This window comes from Barbatula barbatula (assembly GCF_947034865.1).
Source record: "Barbatula barbatula genome assembly, chromosome: 14".
In the NCBI taxonomy this organism is placed as follows: Eukaryota; Metazoa; Chordata; class Actinopteri; order Cypriniformes; family Nemacheilidae; genus Barbatula; species Barbatula barbatula.
In genome coordinates, this window is record NC_136777.1 from 6,387,213 (window position 1) to 6,409,495 (window position 22,283).

At 39.6% G+C, this 22,283-nt stretch overlaps 2 protein-coding genes across 3 annotated transcripts; one reads left to right on the top strand and one right to left on the bottom strand.

The window, feature by feature from the left end:
• Window positions 1-979: 979 nt before the first annotated feature.
• On the top strand, window positions 980-17,485 carry rrbp1a (ribosome binding protein 1a). 2 transcript variants are annotated; one of them, XM_079472795.1, is made up of 28 exons: window positions 980-1,173; window positions 3,080-4,487; window positions 7,208-7,362; window positions 7,985-8,107; window positions 8,226-8,378; window positions 8,615-8,733; window positions 9,170-9,323; window positions 11,180-11,318; window positions 11,573-11,724; window positions 11,997-12,031; window positions 12,110-12,185; window positions 12,305-12,342; window positions 12,441-12,522; window positions 12,614-12,651; window positions 12,731-12,806; window positions 12,984-13,024; window positions 13,127-13,214; window positions 13,484-13,576; window positions 13,742-13,834; window positions 13,948-14,037; window positions 14,135-14,227; window positions 14,366-14,437; window positions 14,903-14,998; window positions 15,547-15,630; window positions 15,763-15,843; window positions 16,483-16,578; window positions 16,665-16,808; window positions 16,907-17,485. In XM_079472795.1, exons 2-28 carry the CDS (start codon window positions 3,098-3,100, stop codon window positions 16,949-16,951), a joined length of 3,846 nt encoding a protein of 1,281 aa, XP_079328921.1. In that variant the 5' UTR covers window positions 980-1,173; window positions 3,080-3,097; the 3' UTR covers window positions 16,952-17,485. The 2 variants fall into 2 exon arrangements, with proteins under 2 accessions (XP_079328921.1, XP_079328922.1); XM_079472796.1 differs by lacking the exon at window positions 15,763-15,843 and having other exon boundaries at window positions 16,907-17,443.
• On the bottom strand, window positions 17,399-20,723 carry cfl1l (cofilin 1 (non-muscle), like). Its single transcript, XM_079472797.1, has 4 exons — window positions 20,384-20,723; window positions 18,461-18,759; window positions 18,261-18,337; window positions 17,399-18,181 (listed from the first exon to the last, which is right to left on the bottom strand). The coding sequence occupies exons 1-4, from the start codon at window positions 20,384-20,386 to the stop codon at window positions 18,072-18,074; spliced, it is 489 nt and encodes a 162-aa protein (XP_079328923.1). The 5' UTR covers window positions 20,387-20,723; the 3' UTR covers window positions 17,399-18,071.
• Between the last annotated feature and the right edge of the window lie 1,560 nt (window positions 20,724-22,283).

Genomic DNA, 22,283 nt, shown 5'->3' on the forward strand with positions numbered 1-22,283 from the left:
GCCAGTAAACAATGGTAAAACATTTCGCCTGGAAAGTAATTATTTGTAAAACGCATTTGTATCTTGGGAGAGGCAGAAAGGTGTGATGCATCGAGTGCATTTAAATCTTCTTTTACGTCATCATTGTGGTGTGGTGCAGCAGTGTGACTTGAATGCCCGGAATGCTAGGAAGATGGTTACACAACAGAAAAATTGGTAGCCTATAGAATTTTTGCATTTATTCCTACTGCACATGTAAATGAGTGCCTTTTTCAATTAGAGGTAATTGTATATAATATATTAAATGTATATAATATAGTATGTATTATTCTGCTTTTGTCAACAGAGTAATTTTGTAGTTTTTAAGGTGATGTATGAAAATGTATCATCAACAGATTGTAAATATTTATGCTTTACACCAAATAGGCTAATGGTATACCGCACCTATTGCTAAACAAATGAACACACACCTGACACAATAAAACCACACCAAGGAATTACTTTTAAAAAATAATTTCCTTTAATAGTTTCTGTTTAATCAATGACTTCATTAGGCTATGATGTGTGAGCATAAGGCAACGTAGATAAAGAATAAAATTGTCTTTCATTAAGATAACGTTCTCCTTTTGCACTTAATAATTCTAATCATTTATTAAGGGTCTTAACTACAGTGTTGTATTTCTTTTAGACATGAGAAGGACACGTTTCTCTAATAATTATTGCTCCGTGTGTTTTTTCATTATAAATACTATTAAAAAAGGAAATACATATACAAACAGGCAAAAGGGAAGTACATCCAAACAGCGGAAGAAGCAATATAAAATGTGTGACAGAAATACGTTTTTTTGAGAGAGCTAAGCGTTAAGGACCAGTGAAACTACAATTCCCAGACTCGTCGATACGACCCGCCTTTCTTCACTATCACAAAATTCTATTGGTTGCCAGTCGTTTGACCGACTCCGTTCCAACCAATGAGCTTCCGTTTGAATGAACGGAATGTGGGCCATTGACCGGCGTAATGCCAGCGCCGAGAAAGTGCCACGACTCCACACAGACATCGACTGACTCCTTAGCCCGGGATAAGATTTTTTTTTGTTTTAGCTGGAGTGGTAAGATCGTTGGTTTCAAGGTAATCACTTCTGTTTAAACTCTTGCTGAAGTGATTCATCCAACGGAAATCTGCCGCGAGAAAAGGTGAGATTTAAAGCTTTAGCTGAAGCGATATATATATATATATATATATAAAGGGCTTTTCAGTAGCAATTAACAAGTTAGCCGTTCACTTTTATCTCTTTAATTGAGTTAGTCTGCACTTTGACTAGCTCGTTACCAGACTGATTGAATATTTTATTGGTTATGAAACGATTAAAATAAAATGTGGTTTCTCATTTTGGTTTTGGAGATGCTTGCTGTAGACATTTATCAGCTTTTCGGCTAAAGAAAGATAGCTGTTAATTTACGTTAGTTACGTTAATCTACGTTAGACGTTTCATCGTTTGATCAGACATCTGTATGGACGCGTTGTACACGTAACGTTAGTTCATTCACGGTTCGGAAATAAAAGTACGCCTGAAGAGTTAAGAAACTCTCATTTTCAGTTATCACGATAACGTTAGGCTTTTTGGGAGAACTGCACCATCATATAAAGTGTCAGATTTATTAATCTAATATTAGTCCGAAGGCGTGATCGTGCAGTTCCGGAGTGAAGTCACCCACAATTTATTATCGGCATCTAAGTGGCACACAGTCAAGTCAGAAAAATGCTGAAGAAACCATCTCAGGATTGAACAGCATTAATATAAAATCAAACATTTCTTATCTGCACATTGTGCTGTAAATGAACAGGCATGTTATACATATGCCTATTGTGGCGTGAAGGTTATAATAATGGTTATACTAATAAAGATGACGGTTTAGAATATAGACTTAAACAATAGCTTGAACTAATATCGATCAGAATTGATTCATTAATTTCATATCTCCCGACTTGAACATGAACTATAAGAAACCAATTTATTTTTTCTCTTTGATGGGACTGTACAGCTTTGTAAATGTGCAAACTGGATGATATTAAAACCCTTGATACGGTCATTAACCACAATGAAAATTCGAACAAAATAAATGCAAATGTTTCCTCAGCATCTCCACATATCAAAGCAGACTTAACCTCTATTTTGTGTGTAGTTATGTCTAGACTGTAATTGAGTGTGTGAGTTTTCTGTGCCTTTTTCATTCATGCGTGTTTGAAGTGTGAGCTTGGCATGGCAAGAATTCCAAGAAAGCAGTGAAGTATAGAAATGTGTTGTGGCTGATGAGTGCACCACATGGTGAATTTGAAAACGGTTACATAACTCTGTCCTTTCCACTACTTGGTGTTTGCTAATGTATGGAAGATGCGTTTTCTTTGTAGAAGAAATAAACTGTTCTCAGTCATTATGAATGCATAAATACTCACTGCATTGAAGCACACTCAGCTGAATAAATGTAATATTTCCATTATTCAGGCCAAACAGGGTAGTGTAGACTGGAGCCTTGAAAAACCAAGTTTTGTGCACCTATTTGAAAATATTTAAAGAATAACTGATATACGTGCATTTGAAGAAGAGGTACATCCTAGAATCCTTGTTTTTGAGTGTTGTCCACCATCGCACCGAACCGTTCTAAGCACTTTTTGAAACGGTTAAAGATATGTTTCCAGGTGAGCCTGTCTCGACCCGGCACGATTGCAAACTGTTCTCGCAATTCCGTGCTAATGAATGCGCGCAGAGGCATTATAGCCAAGTCTCTTGTGTTACCAAGGCCGCAGGTGACGCGTTTGTGTTTACATAAAAAAAAATTGGTTATCAGCCCAGCGGTGTAAAATAAGACCATTTACAGACCGTCTGGCATGGATCGGGACGGAGTGGAATGATTAAGCAAACTAGAACGCTTCGGCGCGATGTTGGGAAAGTGCTCTTTTTGCACGTGTAAACTAAAAACTTTTTTTATATATAAAAGCAATGTTTTCACTTTTAATTGTCTTTTAGATTGAACTTCAAAGTTATGCTATATATACTATTGGATTTATGGAGAACTTACCACCTCATGTTTTTGTTTAAAGGAAAGGACATTTGCAATCATGGACATCTACGATCCTCAGACCCTTGGAATAGTTGTGTTTGGTGGTTTCATGGTGTTCTCAGCCATTGGGATTGCCCTGGTTTCAACATTTTCCATGAAGGAGACGTCATATGAAGACGCTTTAGCCAAGCAGCGCAAGGAGCAAGGAAAGCCCCAGTCCACCCAACGTACGGACAAGAAGAAAAAAGACAAGGCAGCTGAAAAGAAAAGCAAAGGAAAGAAAAAAGAAGATAAACCTAATGGGAAGCTTCCAGAGTCCGAGGCCACTCATGAGGTTCCAGAGGCACTAGCTGAGCCCAATCCTTCAATTCCCCCAGTCCCAGAACAAGTAGCCACTCCTGTTCTTAAATCAGAAGCTTCTACAAAGAAGTCCGTTCAACCTGCTCCTTCTCAGAAGTCAACTTCACCTACCCCTGCCCAAAAGTCTGCCTCATCTGGATCTGCCCAAAAATCTGCTTCTGTCCCTGCACAACAGTCTGCAACATCGGCCCCTTCTCAAAAATCTGCCCTGGTCCAACAGCCTGCTCCACCTACCCAAGGCAAGAAATCCTCTCCACAAGCACAACCCCAGAAGTCTCCTAAAACTGCCCCGACCCAAAAAGCGTCCCAGCCTGCCCCGACCCAAAAAGCATCCCAGCCTGCCCCGGTCCAAAAAGCGTCCCAGCCCGCTCAGGTCCAAAAAGCGTCCCAGCCCACTCAGGTCCAAAAAGCATCCCAGCCCACTCAGGTCCAAAAAGCGTCCAAGCCTGCCCCGGCCCAAAAAGCGCCCCAGCCTGCCCCGGCCCAAAAAGCGCCCCAGCCTGCCCCGGCCCAAAAAGCACCCCAGCCCACCCCGGCCCAAAAAGCACCGCAGCTCGCCCCGGCCCAAAAACCCTCACAGCCCACCCTGACCCAAAAAACGTCACAGCCCACCCTGACCCAAAAAACGTCACAGCCCGCCCCAACCCAAAAAACTGCTCAACCCGCCCCGGCCCAAAAAGCTTCCCAGCCTACCCAGAAAGCCTCCGAACCTGCCCCATCCCAAAAAGTCTCTCCACCTGCTTCTAACCAAAAACCTAGTCCACCTGCCCCAGCCCAAAAGGCTGTAGCCGTTACTAACGCTTCTGCAGTCTCTGCTGTGCCCCCTTCCACCCAAGATGCCCCACCTGCGCAATCTCCAAAGGACAAGAGGAAAAAGAAAGTCAAAGGCGATTCCTCCACTGCAGAGGTTCTGCCAAAGTCAGTGGCTCCATTGGAAACCATGACCAAAAAGGTTCCTGTGATGGCAGTTCCTCCTGTTGGGACTCCAATAGCTACCCCATCAACTGCTTTGCCATCCAGAGCTGAAGAACCCAAACCGGAGGCTCCGGCCAAGAAGAAAGCAGGAGGCAAGAAGAAGGCCGAACCAGGTATGCTCTTATTTCTACACCTCTATCAACAACAGATCAAACCATTACTGGGTAGGCTGCACACTGTACCGGGTTAAGGTCTCCTCTCAGAGGCACATGCCTCGTGGTTGAAAGAGTCCAAAGTTTTGTATACACATGTATTTTTGTTCTCTTCTCGTATGTTTTGTTTAGCACTTGGACAAAAGTTTGTCAGTTGATTATTAGCAGTTAGACATCATCAGACCTTGACTGGCTTAGCTTTTCTTCACTTTTTCTTTTCTTTATCTTTCTTTAGCTTTATGAAAACATGCTGTGTGATGTCATAACCTTACACTTTTTATCTTAGAGGTCTTACTGTAGGCATTATCAAAATTATATTTACACAAGGCAATCGCCATTTACCTTTCTTGCCTCTTTTCCATACAATTATAGTAAATGGTGACTAAACCTACTAGTCCTTGATAATTCTGTTAGGTAAGTCAGAGTTATTTTCATTTATTTTCATTAAAACGGCTATAACTTTGACAGTTTCTGTATTTCTCATGTAAATCTTGAGTGTTTAGACAATAGTATTGCACCCTTCAAATATCCTCGGAGTCTTAAGTTTAATTATATATAGAAAAGACAGATACAGCTTTACGATTATTTCCGAAAACATGCGACACTTGTGGGGGGAGGGGGGCGGAACTAAAGCACATGCACACCCTCTGCCAAGAAAACACAGACATCATACACTCACCATGTGCGGTTCATGTCCTGAATCTTTTAGCGCTGGGACCGCCGCTCCATCTATCAGTTTCAAAGGAACTCCAAATCCAGCGTTATATCCACCGTTGATATAACATTAATCACCCAAATACAGCAAACAAACAACACAGCTGAACTTCCGGAACATATGGCAAAAGTGACTTGTGCCCACTTCTCCTTCTCGAGCTCTCCATGGTTGATGCGTGGGCATGCCGCGTTTTCTTTCATGAGAATTGCCCAATAAGGCACTAAGAAAAGTTGTTACGTAACGATTTTTCATGTTCTAAAAAACTTTCTGAAAAAAAAGTGAATCGAGCACAGAAATACTGTGTAAAACGTCCAGCTCATTTTGTGACAAGTGGACCATGTTAAGTATGTGAAGACAGCACGTTTAACATTTTAAAGAAGTTAGAATGCATGACACACCGTTGCAGCACCCCATTAAAAAATATATATTTTTGAGGTTATCTAAATAGGTGGTACGTCTTAAAGGAATCTCACCCTCCCTATGCACGTATGCAATAATATGAAGCTTCTGATAGGTTTGCCAGTGGTTTACCAGACTCATACAAACACAGCTTTTCTTGGCTAAACCACACAGATCACATCCTCATCTAAGGAACTTTCAAGCTACGGCTGGGAAAGTAAACTCTGTTAGTTTTGATCTTTGTCACTTCCGGTGTCATTTGTCTAGATCGTCTCTACTGACAAATAGCCCTGATGTGCCTGTTTTCTTTGTGGGTGGGGTTTTGGAATGGCGTTGCTCCTTATTTGCTGATGTTGGCTTCGATTGGCTCTATGCGTAAAAGCAAGTGAGCTCAGTGGGACTGTGTCTGAAGTGCTGATCGCAGGGGAGGCATTGAGCTGCATTCTTCTGCTCTTTTTATGCTTGTGTGCACCAGCTCGTGGTCTCTTAAATGCTTCATATTTTACACGCATACACATTTACATTCTGACTGTATGTGGATGGTTTTAGTGTCCTGTTTATGTTCAAGATTCCTTTATTTTCCTCTCACGTACACAAATAAAGTCAGTCCGTTTACTTTTTCCTCTCACTTGCGATGAGATATTGCCCTGCTCGGCCTGTGGGAAAAAGCAAGGGAATTTAGTGCTGGCACACAGGTGCGTTTCACTCCTCTACACAGATCCCAGAGCACTCAACCCTATCCAAACAATACTTTTGCCTCAGCTGATCCGTCGGGAGCACAAAGGCTTTTAGTGACCGGACAATGGAGTTTATCGCCAGTCTTGAGTGCCATCTCACCCTGGTGCCACACTGCACTCCTGCCATGATGGCACTGTTTAGATAAAACGAGTCAATAAAGAACATGACAGTACATACAGACACACACCCTAATGTACAAACATCCAGTTTACTGGTTTGTCCAATACGAGAAACACTTGTTTCAGACTCATCGTTTTGTTAAAGGAGCAATATGTAGATTTTAGTGGCAACTAGTGGTGAGGTTGTGAATGCAATCAATGGCTCACTCCACCCCTCCCTTTCGAAGCACTACTGCGGCTCTCACAGGACAAAGATGTCGTCGTATTTTTGCTTCTTTGCCAAAGGAGAGAACGCATTTACGAAACACTTTCTATAGTGCAGTTTGTCTGTTTAGGGTTACCATATAAACAACATGGCGAATTCCATGTAAGGGGACCCGAGTATACGTAGAGAGAAATAGCTCATTCTAAGGTAATAAAAACATGACGCTTCATTATGTAATGTCTTAATACACCTCTAAAGACATAGTTATGTATATGATATAAAATAGAGAGGGAGACAGTTAGGGCTAGAATAAAGTTCCTTGTAGACTTTGCTCATAAACAAGAGTTTAGGGTACACCGTGCTGTGAATGGTGAGTGATTGGCTGCAGATCACTCTCCATATGGGGATATTGCTCTCTTTCTCCGTTTTAATTCTTCTCATCTCTCACTTGCTCTTACACTTGCATACAGCTTAAATGCTAATTGTTCCATCTATTTCTCTATAGCGGAGGCTGCTGACCCTGTGGACAGTCCGCTGTACCTGCCGTATAAGGCTCTGGTCTCCACGGTGAGGAGTATGGTGTTTAGCGAAGGAGAAGCACAGCAGCTCATTGAAATCCTTTCTGAAAAGGGTGGTGTCATCCAGGATACCTGGCACAAGGTACAGTTGACTCTTCGGAGTAAATTATTACTTGGGTAATAAAGGACTGCCTGTTGAAATTCAACCTTTCCATTCCATTTTTCTAAATAATCCAAAAAGAGGTAACCAGCCAGACCTTTCCATTTTGAGGTGAGAGGTGATTATGTCCTGTGATGGAATTTTATTTATTTTTAAAATAAGAATGTGCATTTGCTTGCAAATGTCAACCTTACATGCACCAAGGGTTGGTTGCTGATATCTCAGTAGCCGTACAAGCACTCTTTTGACGTTTTTATAGCATTTTTTTCATAGTAAGGAAAGTATTTTTTTTAATCCGCATAAATGTGCATATTAACATAGTTAATAGTTTGTTTTATGAAGAGTCATCCTTTCTCCATTTGTTGGGTTTCTTGTTTCTGGCTTGTGCATTACAAAGTATATTAGTACTAAACACATTCTCTGAGGATTTATTTTTCAGGTTTTTAATGATATTGTCACGTCCTTAATGCTGGAATGGCTTGTGCAATCTAACATAACATTTTTTAAGATGTTTTTTAAGAGTTCCTCATTTATTTATGTGTACTTAATTTACACTCAAACAGGAAGTTTGCTTAAGCAGAGCTCTGTGTGTGTGTGTTTATAGGCCACACAGAAGGGTGATCCTGTAGCCGTGATGAAGAAACAGCTGGAGGAGCGAGAGAAGCAACTGGCAGCTGAGCAGGAGGATGCGGCAGCTGGTAAGAGCCGACTAAGAGAGTTGACTAAGGTAAGGCCTCAGGCATCTTTAAAACAATTTGTTCCTCTTTGATAAATGGTCAAGCCCCAAGGCCAATATAACCTGTGCTTTGATATAGGATCATGACCCTTGCTTTGTTTGTGTGTAGGAACTGTCTGTGGAGAAGTCAAAAGTAGCGTCTGTGGAGACCAGGCTGAGCTCTCAGCTGAGCAAGCGTGAGCAGGAAATAATCGCTTTGCAGGCGCGTATGCAGGCCAGTTACCAAGACCACCTCGCGGAGACCCAGCAGCTCAATGCTAAAGTGAGAACTCGGCACTAATGAGTCATAAATTGTGAATTTATTTTGAATGCATTTACATGTTTGTGTTTGGTTGTATCACTCCTAAAAAGCATTTAGTGTTAATGCATTAAGATACAGATGGGTGTCCATTTACCTCAGTTGTAATGTTATTCAGTTAGTAAATGCGTCTACTGTGTTAAAGGCATTTTAAAGTTTGGCATGTTTAATTATTGTCAATAACTTTTGCATTTTTCCAGATCTTGACTTTCCAGGACCAGCTAGAGAAAGGGCCCAACACTCAACTGGCCCGTCTGCAGCAGGAGAACTCCATCCTCAGAGATGCGCTTAACCAAGCTACCAGTCAGACAGAGAGCAAGTATGAACCAACAGCTTCCCTTGAACCAAACAATGACTTCATCATTAACGTCATAGTTTTTAATTTCTTGTTTGCCTCATACAGAAAACACTGTTTCTTAGCAGAAACCCCAGCATACTGTTTTTTTTTAACAAGGGAACAACACGTTTCGAGTTTTAAGCATCAAGTAATTTGCATTAGATTTCAAGCAAACATTAAAATCAACAGTATTGACTGTAATAGCTAGTTAGGACAAAATACATTATAACATTGACAGTTTTGGCTAACCTAGGAGTGAGGGATTTCAGCTGCCATTAAATGCAATGTCAGTGTGCAAATTTTATAATATCAGTAGCACTCTTGCCAAAAAACAGTTACGCATTACTTGCATTACTGCAGAGATCCATTTCTTTGGAATATCTAGTATGATGATGTCTTTTTTCTCTCGCTCCAACAGGCAAAATGCTGAGTTGGCTAAACTGCGCCAGGACTGCATTCGACTGAATAAAGAGCTGACGGAGAAGAATAAGGCCTTCCAGGATGAGGAGCAGCTTAAGAAAAGTCTGGAATCTAAAGCAGCCATGGCAGAAAAGCAACTGGCCCAGCTGCAGGTCTGATCCCTTCCCTGTTCACTCCTTTTTCTCAGTTTGCCGAGTTTTACTTTAAAGAGCTAGCGGCAAAGGTTAAAACAAATAACTCTTATTAAAGAGTTGAAAATGCCACTGATTCTTATAAAATGTCTGGCAGCGTGAGCACTAGCCTCATTGGTTTTCTGACACCTCTCGCTGGGCTGTTTAGCCTTTCACATCCACAGGTAGGCAAGCCTGGTTTCTGGCAATCAGCGTGTTTGTGTTTATTAAAGACCCTTGGTGGTAAAGCTCATGGTTTTGACCCCCCTCGGCTCCGGAGCCTATGCTAATGAGATTGTTTGCATGCTGGCGGAAAATCTGATTGCAGATTTGATCGCTCTGCGGCTCTCTGTGGGTTGGAACGTGGCCAGCACTACAGGGAAGCATTTCTCAGAACGATCTGGAATGTGAGCCTCTCTGAGCTGTAGAATTTCAGACAGACACATACAGAAGTGTCTCATAATGATTCTTAGCACAGTTAATCGGAAGGCTTGGAAAACAATTGTTGTCATCTATTAATCAACTTCTGTAAACGAAAGGCCAGCACAAACACGGCAACACAAGGGCTTTTTATTTGGGTGGGTTTTTAGGTTTTGTTGGAGTGTGCACTGGATAGGAGAGATGTAGGTAATGTCTGGAGAGTGTGAGTCAGCACGTCTCTCACGACTCACTCCATATGCCGTAGAGCTCACGATGAGAAACTCTTAAAGTGATAGTTTACCCCAAAAGTTAAATTCTGTCATTTACTCACCCTCATGTCATTTCAAACCTCTCCTCCGCAGGACACAAAAGATATTTTGAGGAAAGTTGGTAGCCGATGGTACCCATTGACCTACGTATGGACACAAAACCAATGCAAGTGAATGGGTACCGTCGCTGTTTGGTTTCGCTACATTCTTCAAAATATCTTCTGCAAGAAATGTTCTGCAAAAGAAAGTCATACAGGTTTGAAATGACAAGAGGGTGAGTAAATTATGGCTTTTTTGGTGAACTATCACTTTAAGAGATTTATGTTATGATATGATCTGCGGGTTTTCAGGGTATAGAAAAAACACAATTGCTCGTATGGAGGTTTTCTGATTTATTAGTTTAATAAGAAGTCTAAATGAGCATCACAACCTAGAAGTGATTTAATGTAATGCGGTAGCAGAAAGTAAATCTACTGTTCCAAAATATGTTTTGGGCGTTTTCTGTCCGTGAGCGGAATGTCAATAATGTGATGAAGTACACCTGTGGTTACTCTGCTCGTATGAACTTGTAGGGCACTGACTTCATCCTTTAAAGTGACATTAAAACCAGCTGGTTAACTGCCAAAATGGCAGTAAATATAGAACAGAAAAGCACATTTGATGTCACTTGTTTTTTATTAAGTAAAAGAGATGGCGAAACATGCTTGCGAAGAGTACTACTGGTACTGGGGTCAAATAGGTTCAACATCCATGTCTCTTTATCTCATAAAAACATTTTTAACCAAAGCATTAGGGATATTCCACCCCAAAATGAAAATTCTGTCTTGAATTACTCGCCCTCTAGTTGTTCCAAACATGTATACATTTCTTTGTTTGGTTTAACACAAAGAGAGATATTTTGTAATAATGTTCTGAAGCATGACTGCCATAGTAGGAAACATTTTAATGGTAGTCAAAAGTGCCCCAGAACTGTTTGTTTTCCTACATTTCTCAAAATATCTTCTGAGTTCAACAGAACCAAATAGATAAGATTTTAAACTTCAGTTCCTAAGGGTCATTTTAGCTTAATGGCATTAAGTTTTTTGCAAACCAGCTTTGTGCATAAACACTTCTGTGGCTTTGTGTGATCTAACCTGTGTGTCTTCGCAGGCAAGCCAGGCGAGCAGTGAACAGGCCCTGCAGAAGCGGATGGAGGAAGTCAGCGAGGAGCTCAGACAGACCCAGAGCAGCAGAAACAGCTTGCAGACGCAGCTGGAACAAGCTCAACAGGACACAGCTGCTCTGACGGGTCAGAAGCAAACCTCCTTTACCATGTTGCTGAGATTTGAACTTTTAACATTGTTCAGACTGTCTGAACACATTGAATCATTGTACATCCATCCGTACGTCTTTTATGGGCTTTTATAAGTTATGCTGCTGATGTCACGCATTGAAAAACATTAGTCAATGTCAAGCATTGGTTGTTATTCAGAACTAGGCTGTTATTTCGAACCGAACAGTTTATATACATAAATAGTAAAGAGTGATCTCTTGTCATATCAGAGGCTCAAGCGCGTGTGGCCGGTGTGGAGGCTGAACTGAAAGAGCGGGCCGAGAAGGTGGAGGTTCTACAGAGCCAGCTGAAACAGGCACAGGTTGAGCGAGAGCAGCTGATGGAGTCGAGCCAGAACATGGAACAGAGCCATTGTTCAGAGGTGAAACTCCACATTCTGTGTCTATAAGGGCTACTCCCTCACGTGTGTTTGGTATATAGAAATTGGTGTTATTTAATGTAAGAGGATTGATAAGTAAACACAGCTGTGTCGAAAATGTACCTGAGGCATAATAAATTATACAGTTTAGCCAATTAACCAAAAATAGTTTACTGCAATGAAGCCTTGATAATGGATGCTGTCTATGTCAATTTAATGGGACTGTAGTTAATATGTAGTTAATGTAGTTAAATTAATATTAATTTGCATTACAGGCTTTGAGGGCAGAACTGGAGCAAGCAAATACCTGGTGAGGCATCTGAATTACATGTGAATTACAAAAAGTACTTGAATATGATTTGACACAGAGTTCTTGTTTAATTTCCAGCCTGAAGGACAAAGAGAGCAGAATTTTAACTCTTGACGAAGAGCTGAGCCAACTTAAAAACACAATCGCCAGTCAGGTTGATACGTCTTAATGCTGACATTTTTCACATTTAATTACTACTTTTTAAACATGGGATTTATTCACACTGATTTGTTTCTACTTCCTGTCTCATCAACCAATCAAATCGCCCCTCAGGTGGAAAACACGGCAGAGTTGCAGCACTTACAGCACAGGTACTATAAACTTGTTTTCTACAGCTAAAAATTCTTTTCAGATGCTAATGCGTTTCAGTCTCATGATATTAATCTGATTTGTTTTGTTTGAATAAAAGTCTGAAAGAAAAAGAAGATCAAATAGCAGCTCTTCAAGAAGAACTCCAACAGGTTACACAACAAAGTACAGACTTCAACAGAGTAAGTAAATCATCATGTCAGAACTGTTAAACTCGCGAAATATTCATTCACCCTACCTCAGAATATTAATGCCTTTTTTTATTATTCATAGCTTGAAAACACAGAAATGCTGGAGCAGCTACAAAACAGGTTTGTGTTATTTATAATCTAACCAACATCTTTGTTTTCTCGCATGAAATCTTTTTTGAGAAATCTTTTGTTTTTTTAGTTTGAAAGAAAAGGAGTCTCAGCTGGCTAAATTTGCGGAAGAGAGGCGAGGACATGAAGAGAAATATAACACTAACGTATGTGCACATTCCCGGTTCTAATTCTAATTTGCTTTTAATAACATTGCATTCGATTTATGCATTTAGCAGTTGCTTTTTAATTTAGATTTAAAGATGGTATACTTGGTAGATCGTGAACAATTTAAATTGCCAAATGTGACTTAAAATTTGATCCTTTGGACTCTTTATCCACAGCTGGCAGACCACACAGGCAACCTGGAGTCACTACATAGCAGGTACACATTCACTAAAGCCTACTGTGAGTTTACGGAATATTTTTGTACCACAGTAAGTCTATGTCTTCATGTGTTGAGTGCTGTCATGATTTTGTTTTTCAGCCTAACTGAGAAAGAAACTCTATTGACGTCACTACAGCAGGAAGTGCAACAACTCAAGGAAATAAATCAGTCACAGGACAAGAGTTACGTAAGTACAGACAGTTGTGGGTGTGCCTGAGCACATTGAATCATGATAACGTGTGCAAATATAAGTCTCATCTCATTGTATAGTTTGTGCTATGGATTTGTAAGGTTGAATAGGGACATTTAAAATACCGTATTAATCTTTCAGTGTAAAGTGGTTGTGTGTGTCTTTTCAAAATGTGACGGATGGTTGAGGTGAAAAGTGTCTAAGAAATGTTTGAATAGTGCTTGTTTATCAGTTAATGTGTCAATGATCATTTAATGTCATTATAGGAGACTTTGGAGAATGTGCTGAGATCTTTCCAGGCCGAGACCAAAGAAGTTCTTCACTCCCTTTTCCCACACATCAGTGTAGAGACAGAGCAGGTGGACATAAATTTCTCACGTTATTATTTGTTTTGTAAATAAACCTAATCATAATGCTTTGAAACAAAAACCTATTACAAACTTTCAATTGAGTTTGTGTTTTTGCAATAAAGTTTCTTTGAAATCCTTGAATGCTAGCTCATCTTGACTCATTGTTTCACTCAGACCAAATGGCTGCAGGACTTTGCTTTAAAAGCACAAGAGGTGTTAAATCAGAAGCAACAGAGCCAAGAATCCCAGCAAAGCACAGAGATGTTGGTAAGGAGGCAGCAACTCTGCCCTTGCGCATTGATTTGAATGTGACTCTTCTGCCCCCTAGTGGTCACATGAGAGATACTTGTAGTTAGTGCATTGCAATTTTTATTTAATAGGAGGTAATGGAGAAACTGCATGCTGCCCAGGAGGGTCAGTGTACACTGCAGGCAGAATGTGAACAGTATAGAAGCGTACTGGGCGAGACGGTGAGATTATATAATATATATATATATTATAAGGTGTGTATTAGTGAAGCCTTAATGTACCCGATATTGACTGGATGAACTTTCTGGTTTTATATAGGAAGGAATGCTAAAAACCCTTCAGAAGAGTGTTGAGGAGGAAGAGGGGGTGTGGAGATCCAAGATAATGGAATCCGAGGAGCAACTGAGGACGGTGGGCATGCATACTGTATTTACACACACATCCATATAATAATACATGTGTATTTTCAGATGAACTTGGTTTTAATGGTCATTCTTTTACTAAGGGGCAGCCACTGGGAACAATTCAATCTGACCCTTTGCTTTTCAGGCACTCAAAAAGGTGCAAGAATTGGAAGCCACAACAGAGGGTTTGAGAACAGAGAACCAGAGCAGCCAGCAGGTACACTACAGTTTCTGTACAATAGGACATGGCATCATTTATTTATTTATTATTTGGGCTATATCCAATGTAGATGGTTTATTTTCATTATAAAAATATAATATAATATTCTCATTAACTATACCACCGTGTCTAAACTGGACTTGACCGGCGGTATGCAACTTGACAAAATATATTAGGAACGCATTAGAACCCATTACAATTTTAAATATTGTCCACACTGTATGCGGCGCAGCAAGACGTGACAAACCCATTAAGAACAAGCAGGTTGTCGTGTCGTGCCTGTCGCGTCCGGTGTAGACACGGTGTAAGTCTCAGTCAATTAACTCTAACCAGGTTATGTATCTAATGTCTTCACTGAGAAACATCCAACACATGCACGTAAAACTGACGCATCTCATATTCAAATTATGTCAATTCAGATTTGTGAACGGTTCTTTATATAATCTTTCATTCTGTGTGTAGCTGAAAGAAAAGGCGATACTTCTAGAGGCCCAGCTGGAGCAACAGCTGCAGTCTGTTTCCACAGATAACCAGAGCCAATCTGAAGAGATGACACACGTGAGTCTAAACTTTTGCCTAAGTGCATTTTAAAGGGATAGTTCACCCAAAAATTTAAATTCTGTCATCATTTACTCGCCTTCAAGTCGTTCCGAATCTATATAAATGTATTTGTTCTGATGAACACGGGGGAAGATTTTTGGAAGAATGCTTATAAGCAGACTTATAAGTCTTTTTTTTGTCCCCCATTGACTCTCATAGGAGGAAAAATGACTTTATAATTATTTTGGTCTGTTGAACACACAAGAAGACATTTTGAAGAATATAGGACAGCAAACCATTCTGGGGCACTTTTGGCTTCCATTGTATGTGTTCCTACTATGGGAGTCAATGGGGGGCAAAATCTGTCTGGTTATAAGCATTCTTCCAAATGTCTTTTTCATTTGTGTTCATCAGAACAAAGACATTCATACCGATTCAGAATAACTCAAAGTTGGTAAATGATGACAGAATGTTTGGCTGAAGTATTCATTTAACAGTAAAGTACATCTTGTTGTGGCCCACAGAGGGATTAAAATGAATCCTCGTTTACATTTGCTTGCTTTCAGTTGAAGCAGCTTTTGTCAGAATCTGAGAGACACCTGAGTGCGGCTCAGAAGGAGGCTCAGGTGCAGAGGGAGGAACTTTCACAGGTCGGTTGTTTGTTTTGCACCAGCCCTGTTGTGTTTCCATCCATAATTCTTTGTTTTGCCCACAATTCAGCCAAGACTGCAGAGGAAAGATCCACGAGGAGGTTCTGATGATTGACAGCTTGCTTTTTTCAGGTCAGGCAGCAGCTGAGTGATGTGACACAGCGAGCTCAGGGAGTGGTCGAGAATGGGCAGCCAGAGGCAGAGGAGTGTCAGGTTAGGGTGTGACACACATGGGCACCCTGTGAAACTTATTGAAAGCACTTGATACACCGTGCAGTGAATACTGCCACGTCAGCAATGTGGCTGTCTCTCAAATCCATGTTTGCAATATGCTTTGGGTTTTGACCTGTACACTAGTGTATGCTTACTGCACCATAACAATGTAGACCCAGCAAATGCAGGGATTCAGATTTGGTGTTGTGTTATTTGACTGCTTTTACAATTTTTGTAGGTATTATCACTTAAACTTTAGTTTTCTTTAAGATATCCAGTGCTGCCAATGAGGAGACATCTTGCTTGAAGTTCTAAAATTCCATATTTTGTTTCAGCAGTTTCTAACCATCGTCCTCCCTTTGGGTTCTTTATCTCTCATCGTTTATAACCACTAATATTTGTCTTTGCGTTTTACATGTATTGTTGTTTCTGTACTACTACTTATACTGTATGTAATGTGCACTAATGAAACTCATATGTTGGCTGGAATGGAATGTGAATGTGAATGTGGAAAATTAATTTTGTTTGGATTTAAGATCTTCTGAAATGCTATCACAATTGATCTCCAGTTGTGTGCTTTCTAACTATAACAACTTCATTTAACCACATCATTTAAACATTCTGAAATGGTTTCTTTAGGTTCAAGCTCAGCTTGTGCAGACGTTGGAGAAACTAGAACAGATGAAGTCAGCAGCAGGAGACACTGCATCCATGGAGGATGTTTTACAGCTGAAGGTATTGTGTGTATTTCAATCATGTTAAGAAAGGTGTTTGAATTCAGACTCCGTATTAAGCCCCACTCACATGACTTCGTGTTTTAGGAGTGTCTAGATAAGGAGCGAAAGATGACCAAAGATTTGGGCCAAGCAGCCACTAAACTCCAGCAGCTTCTACGAAACAGTCAGGACCAACTTGCCAAAGAAAAAGAGAAAGCGAGAACCATGGAGGAGCAACTGCAAGAAAAGGTAAACGCTTAACAAATATTAACAAACGTTACTGCATCGCTGTATAAACAACTGCTTTGCAAGTGTCATATCTTTCTATGTTTGTGTGCTCTCTTAAGGGGACTAATGGTGGTGCTGAGCCGAAGGAAGGCACCTCTGTTTAAGATGGACGGCGCTAATTGTTTTGCCAAAAAATGCCTTAAGATGACCAAAATGAAGCATTCCAGAACATTTAACTTTTTTTTGTCGTACTGTAGTCTTGGGGAAAACATTGCACCTTTTGGAGAAGCCTTTAATGCAACCATATTATTTAGGAGATGTGCTGGAACACTTTTTACTTTACATTCCATCTAAAACCTTCTGGCTATGTCAGAAATTATTCCTTAACTGCCGTATATTTTTGTTGTGTTCCTATACCTCTCCCCCGACATCAGTGTTAAAAGGGAAACAGTATGTGCGTTAAGCGTACATCAACCAGTGCAATTACTTGTAAGTGAATGAATATGCATCATTATATGGTACGTGGATACAGCGTTTGGAATGCTCTCTTTTGCTGGCTGAAACACCACTGTATACATTTGATAATGAATAAACTGCTACAAATCTTGAAGTGTATTTTCATTGAAGTGTATTTAATAAAAAAAACCAGACTGTAGAATTAAAACGGTTTATGAAAAACCCTCTCACCAGGCATGGAGGATGAATTACCATGTACTTGTTTACTAGTCTTATGTATTTAAGTTTGAACTAGTATGTTAATAAGCTTGAGGTAAAGTCGAGACACATTTGAAAGTTACAAAATATGACTATTGTTTTTAGTATGCAAGTGACAGCAATCTGTTGCTTCTGTGAACCCAGTCGAACTGTAATTTCATGCTGGATTTTTGGTGTTGGTGTACTACAATGTGTTTGCATTTGTTCAATAGTAAATGTATGTGGATAAATAGGAGTTATTTCCTGGAACGCAGGATTAGCAAACAGTTTCAAAGTAAAAGCAAAAACACTTCCTGTTATTACAATTATTAGAAAATTTTGATCCAGTAACACAAAGTGTGATAACTGAAAAGATAGGTAAAATATTTCCTTTTGAGCATCTGGTCTTAAAGAATTTATAAAAAAAACATTCAACTGCCAGCATATAGGCATATTTCACAATGAAATGTAAAAACCTGAGAGTGTGTAGAATCATACAATAATGAAATACTGATTTATAGGTCTTTAAGAATTTTAATGTGGACTGTTACACGGAATGCTGGGACATTGTACTGGTCGCTCCCATCTCTTCTAGATTGGCTTCCCCTCCAAAGACTTAACGACTGGTCCACCAAGTTTCTCGACGAGACAAGACTTGTGTATGTCTGAAGGATCATTTACTTGCCACTCGAACTTTAAACCTGTACAAGACAGAAAATGTTTTAATACAACACCTGTGTGCTAAATCACCATTCAAACACTATGGTAACACAAACTAACCTGGTATTTTCTTCTTAAGGTCATTTCTTGAGCTCGCATAGAGCATTTTGCTCTTCAGGTTTGCATTTTCAGGGGCCCTGTACAGTAAGGAAATTTCTGTCATAAGAACAAAGCTATCAAAGACTACACAGCATTGGGATTGTTCAAAATATTAACAATGCATTCCTGCTCAACCATGATCTCATTGAAAGGCTTCATACCACATGATGAAGATCAGGTCTTCCTTCACACTCTCTGTGGTCGCGTAATGGCAGTCATACAGGCAGTAGCGGCACTCTTTGGGAGGAAGCTTGCTGACGACCGTCTCGAAAATGTCTGCAGCGTTCTCGACATCTTTGTTTTTCAGGCAATTGGCGTGGTCCACAATAATGCTCTTTTGGTCATCGCTTATACGCATCATCACAAGTTTAAACCTCTCTTTCTCCTGTTCGCCCTGCTTGCGCACCCGGATTAAATCATAGAATTTAACCACCTCATCACTGATGGCTACACCTGAGGCCTGGAGGAAGAGAAAAACAGTGAAGTATAATAGTTCATAATCACATTTATCATTTACAGTTTATACATACACGTGTATATGAAGAGTTTGGTTCCAAAATGATATAACTTATTAAAAATTTTCAGAAATCTTGTTTTTTTATTACATGATTTCTGAACCATTATTTTATCATGGTTTTATTTTGTTTAGCTTTTTGTGTTATTATGGCTTGAATCAAACCAACTACAGTTTCATTGAAATTATTTTCATATACATTTATATTACACTGTATATGATAAATGTGATTATGTATGCATTCATTTTGTTTATTATTACATGATGAGAAAAGAACTGAAAGACAGAACTGTGGCAATTTCTCAAAGACGTTCTCCAAACATACCTGAAAAGCTGTGTGCTTACTTAAAAAAAGAAATGAACGTACACTAACCCTCTTCTCTCAACAGGTAGTGGTCTAGCTTTTGTTGAAACTAGTACCTTTGTATTAGCACCTATTGCTCCCCGAACTCTTGGTAAGTCTCTTTGGATCAAAGCGTCTTCTAAATGACTAAATGTAAACGAAGCTGCTTTAAAGGCAATGGTCATGTCAAATATTGATTTGATTTAGTTCATTTCTATAAAATTGATGTATGACATTACCTTTGAAAGCATCTCTACACCGTTTTTACAGTCCAAAACGTTTCACAGTCCTATAGTTTGCATATATTTCAGGAAAGATATTTTATAAGTAGTTTAGATGACAAAGGCCGTTTACGCAAGACCATTTTAAAGGGTTTAAAAGTCTGTCATTTACACAATCTCGGGTTGTTGTATACATTTCTTTCTTCTACTAAATACGAATGTTTGGAAGAATGTCAGTAACCGCAGAGATTCTGTGTGGTTACTGACATTCTTACAAATATCTTCCGTTGTGTTCAGCAGAACAAGGAAACGTGTACAGGTTTGGAACAGGGGGAGTAAATATATCTGGTTTAATTTTGGTGTGAACTATCCCTTTACCTAAAAAGGGAGTTTTTGTATGCGTTTTGTCCGTTCGCTCACACAAGGGCGTTTTGAGGAACTGAAAAAACGGGTCTCCAAAGTGCAAGTTTTAGAAAACGACTCCTGAGATAGCCTGAGGTATTCGCATTCCTTTACAAGTCAAAACAAGACGCGGACTTCAGCTCGGTGGTGTGCGTTTGAATGCATTTGAATCCAAATGTCAAAGCTACATATGACATAAATAACAATGCGTGCAAGCAGCACCGCAAACGCATCAACAACTGCGTACAATTGAACTACGCATATTGTTATTCAGACCGAAATGACACTGCAACGCAATGCAAGGTGTGCCGCGATACATTTCTCCTAAATCTCAATAAAAGTCTAACAAACTACAGATTATCATTACAAAAAATATTGCAAAAAACCCAGAACACTGTAAAAAGCGTTTATGTTAAAGTACCAGTGCATTCAGTAATGTGAACTCAATATGCGTACTTTTCAACCCAGATTCATACGCATTGTCGTATTCTGAACCCTTCTTTAAAACGTCTGTGCTTAAGGCAAAATCGTTTCATTGCGCCCTAGATGTTATATTATTTTAGTAGGTCGATCATCTTGAAATGAAAAAGGTCTCAGCACTTACCATGTCTGCTTATGAGATGTTTCGCTGTTGCACAAGAGCAGGAAGCGCGACAGAGACACGCAGTAGAAAAAGCCTCCTCCTACAGCCCAGTCTTGAATCCCCACTGCAGCTCGCTTTGACTGTCCAAACCCTCTTAATAACCGGACGATTGAACAGTGTTGTAGATTGTTGTCGCCAGATATTTGTTTTACACACGTGGCAAGAACTTCAAACACGATTTAAGAGATGCGTGTATTGATGAAAGCAATCAGGTGAGTCAGAAGCAGGTGAACGAAACGCCTTATAAGGAAACGCAAAACATCAGGGAAGCCTTATTTGGCATGAGAAGAAAACTTACAGCAGGGAGGATCCAGGTGTGAAATACAATGATGATGATCAGAGAACAACAAAATCTGAATTACTTACTTCTTTTGGTCACTCAATAGATTGATAACGTGAAAGGAATTGCTGTAAGCTTAATCATTAGAGTTTAAATACCATACATTCTTGAAACTTATTTAGATTAGGTTCTGATTCACGTTACGTAAGAAAGTATAATTCATTTAACAGTGGATTTCCCTATTTGGTTTTACAAAAATCCTATTTTTATTCTAAAATGTTTGATTTGTGTTGCTGGACTAAAATACACACAAATAAATAGCATTCAGATAGGAACGGGATCCGTTGATATCATATCTATTAGTTCACAGTCCAGACATTGACCTCAAAGTTTTTTTTAGAGATAAAGATAAAATGGGGTTTTAATGCAGATCTTAAACCATTAATAGCACAGTCCAGTCTAAATGGGAATCAGAGAAACTGTTCAACAGTGTTTTCCACACACAGACACAATTCTGCATTGCCACACATCACATCACAGTTTAGCGCTGTAATAGTTCTCAAGTTGGGCACTTGTGTAAAGTTATGTGGTTATGTAACCGTTGAACCGTTGCTCTGCAGATCTGAAAATGGGATTTCACACAGTTTGCATATGAAGCAAGCATGGCGGTTGCTCAAAACGCTCAGGGTAGAAGTATTTAGGTTTGCCTTGTATATTAAAGAAATTGTATTTTTTTTAATATTGGTTGTTGAGTAGGGGGTGGAGATGAGTCCTTTTAGCTCAGGGGTCTCCCAGGCTGTTACAGTATACACTTACACAACAGTTTTGATGTCCACATGAGCCCTACTGTACATGAAGAACACACTTACCCAATCAAGAGATTCCTGAAGTATGAGATTGTGTGTAAGTGCTCAAAACTGGTCTCAAGTCATTGCATTCATTTGTGTGTCCATAACCCGGGCTAATGCATGAGAGAAAAGGTCAGAGGTTATTTCACCACAAAACTGTTTTTGCCCCTCCAAGCTTATTTCCAACCAATGCAATAATCAAAGATGAAGACAAATACCCAGGACATTCTTGATTTCTGATGGTTTGGAAACATCTCCCCTCTATTAGGAGGATGGGGGCCCCTAGGCTTGAGTTGTTTTCGTGGCCCCCATACTATTAAAAATCATGTGTTTATTAGCGTTAGTAAAGGTTTTTCTTCTCTAATGACAAACAATGACACTTGTTCATTGATTTTTTTTATGAAATAGCCCTAAGAAAACATTCGTACCAACAGACAAAAATACGGGACAAAATGCGTCACATTTTGATTCAGGAACAGTGTTTTTCCACTTTGCATGGCCATCCCCTATTTACCGGATGAGTTACAAACTTAAACGTTAGTCTGTACTTCTTTACATCTATGAGGATAGCTAAATATAGTTTAATATCATGACAATCTACTGTTTCATAGGAATTTCTTAGCTAAAATGCTAATTTTTTATATGTATTTTTCCAAATTATGATCCAAATGATGTTTGTGATTAACTTTTAGTGATTACTTTTGCTGTATGAGGAAATATCAAATGTATATCA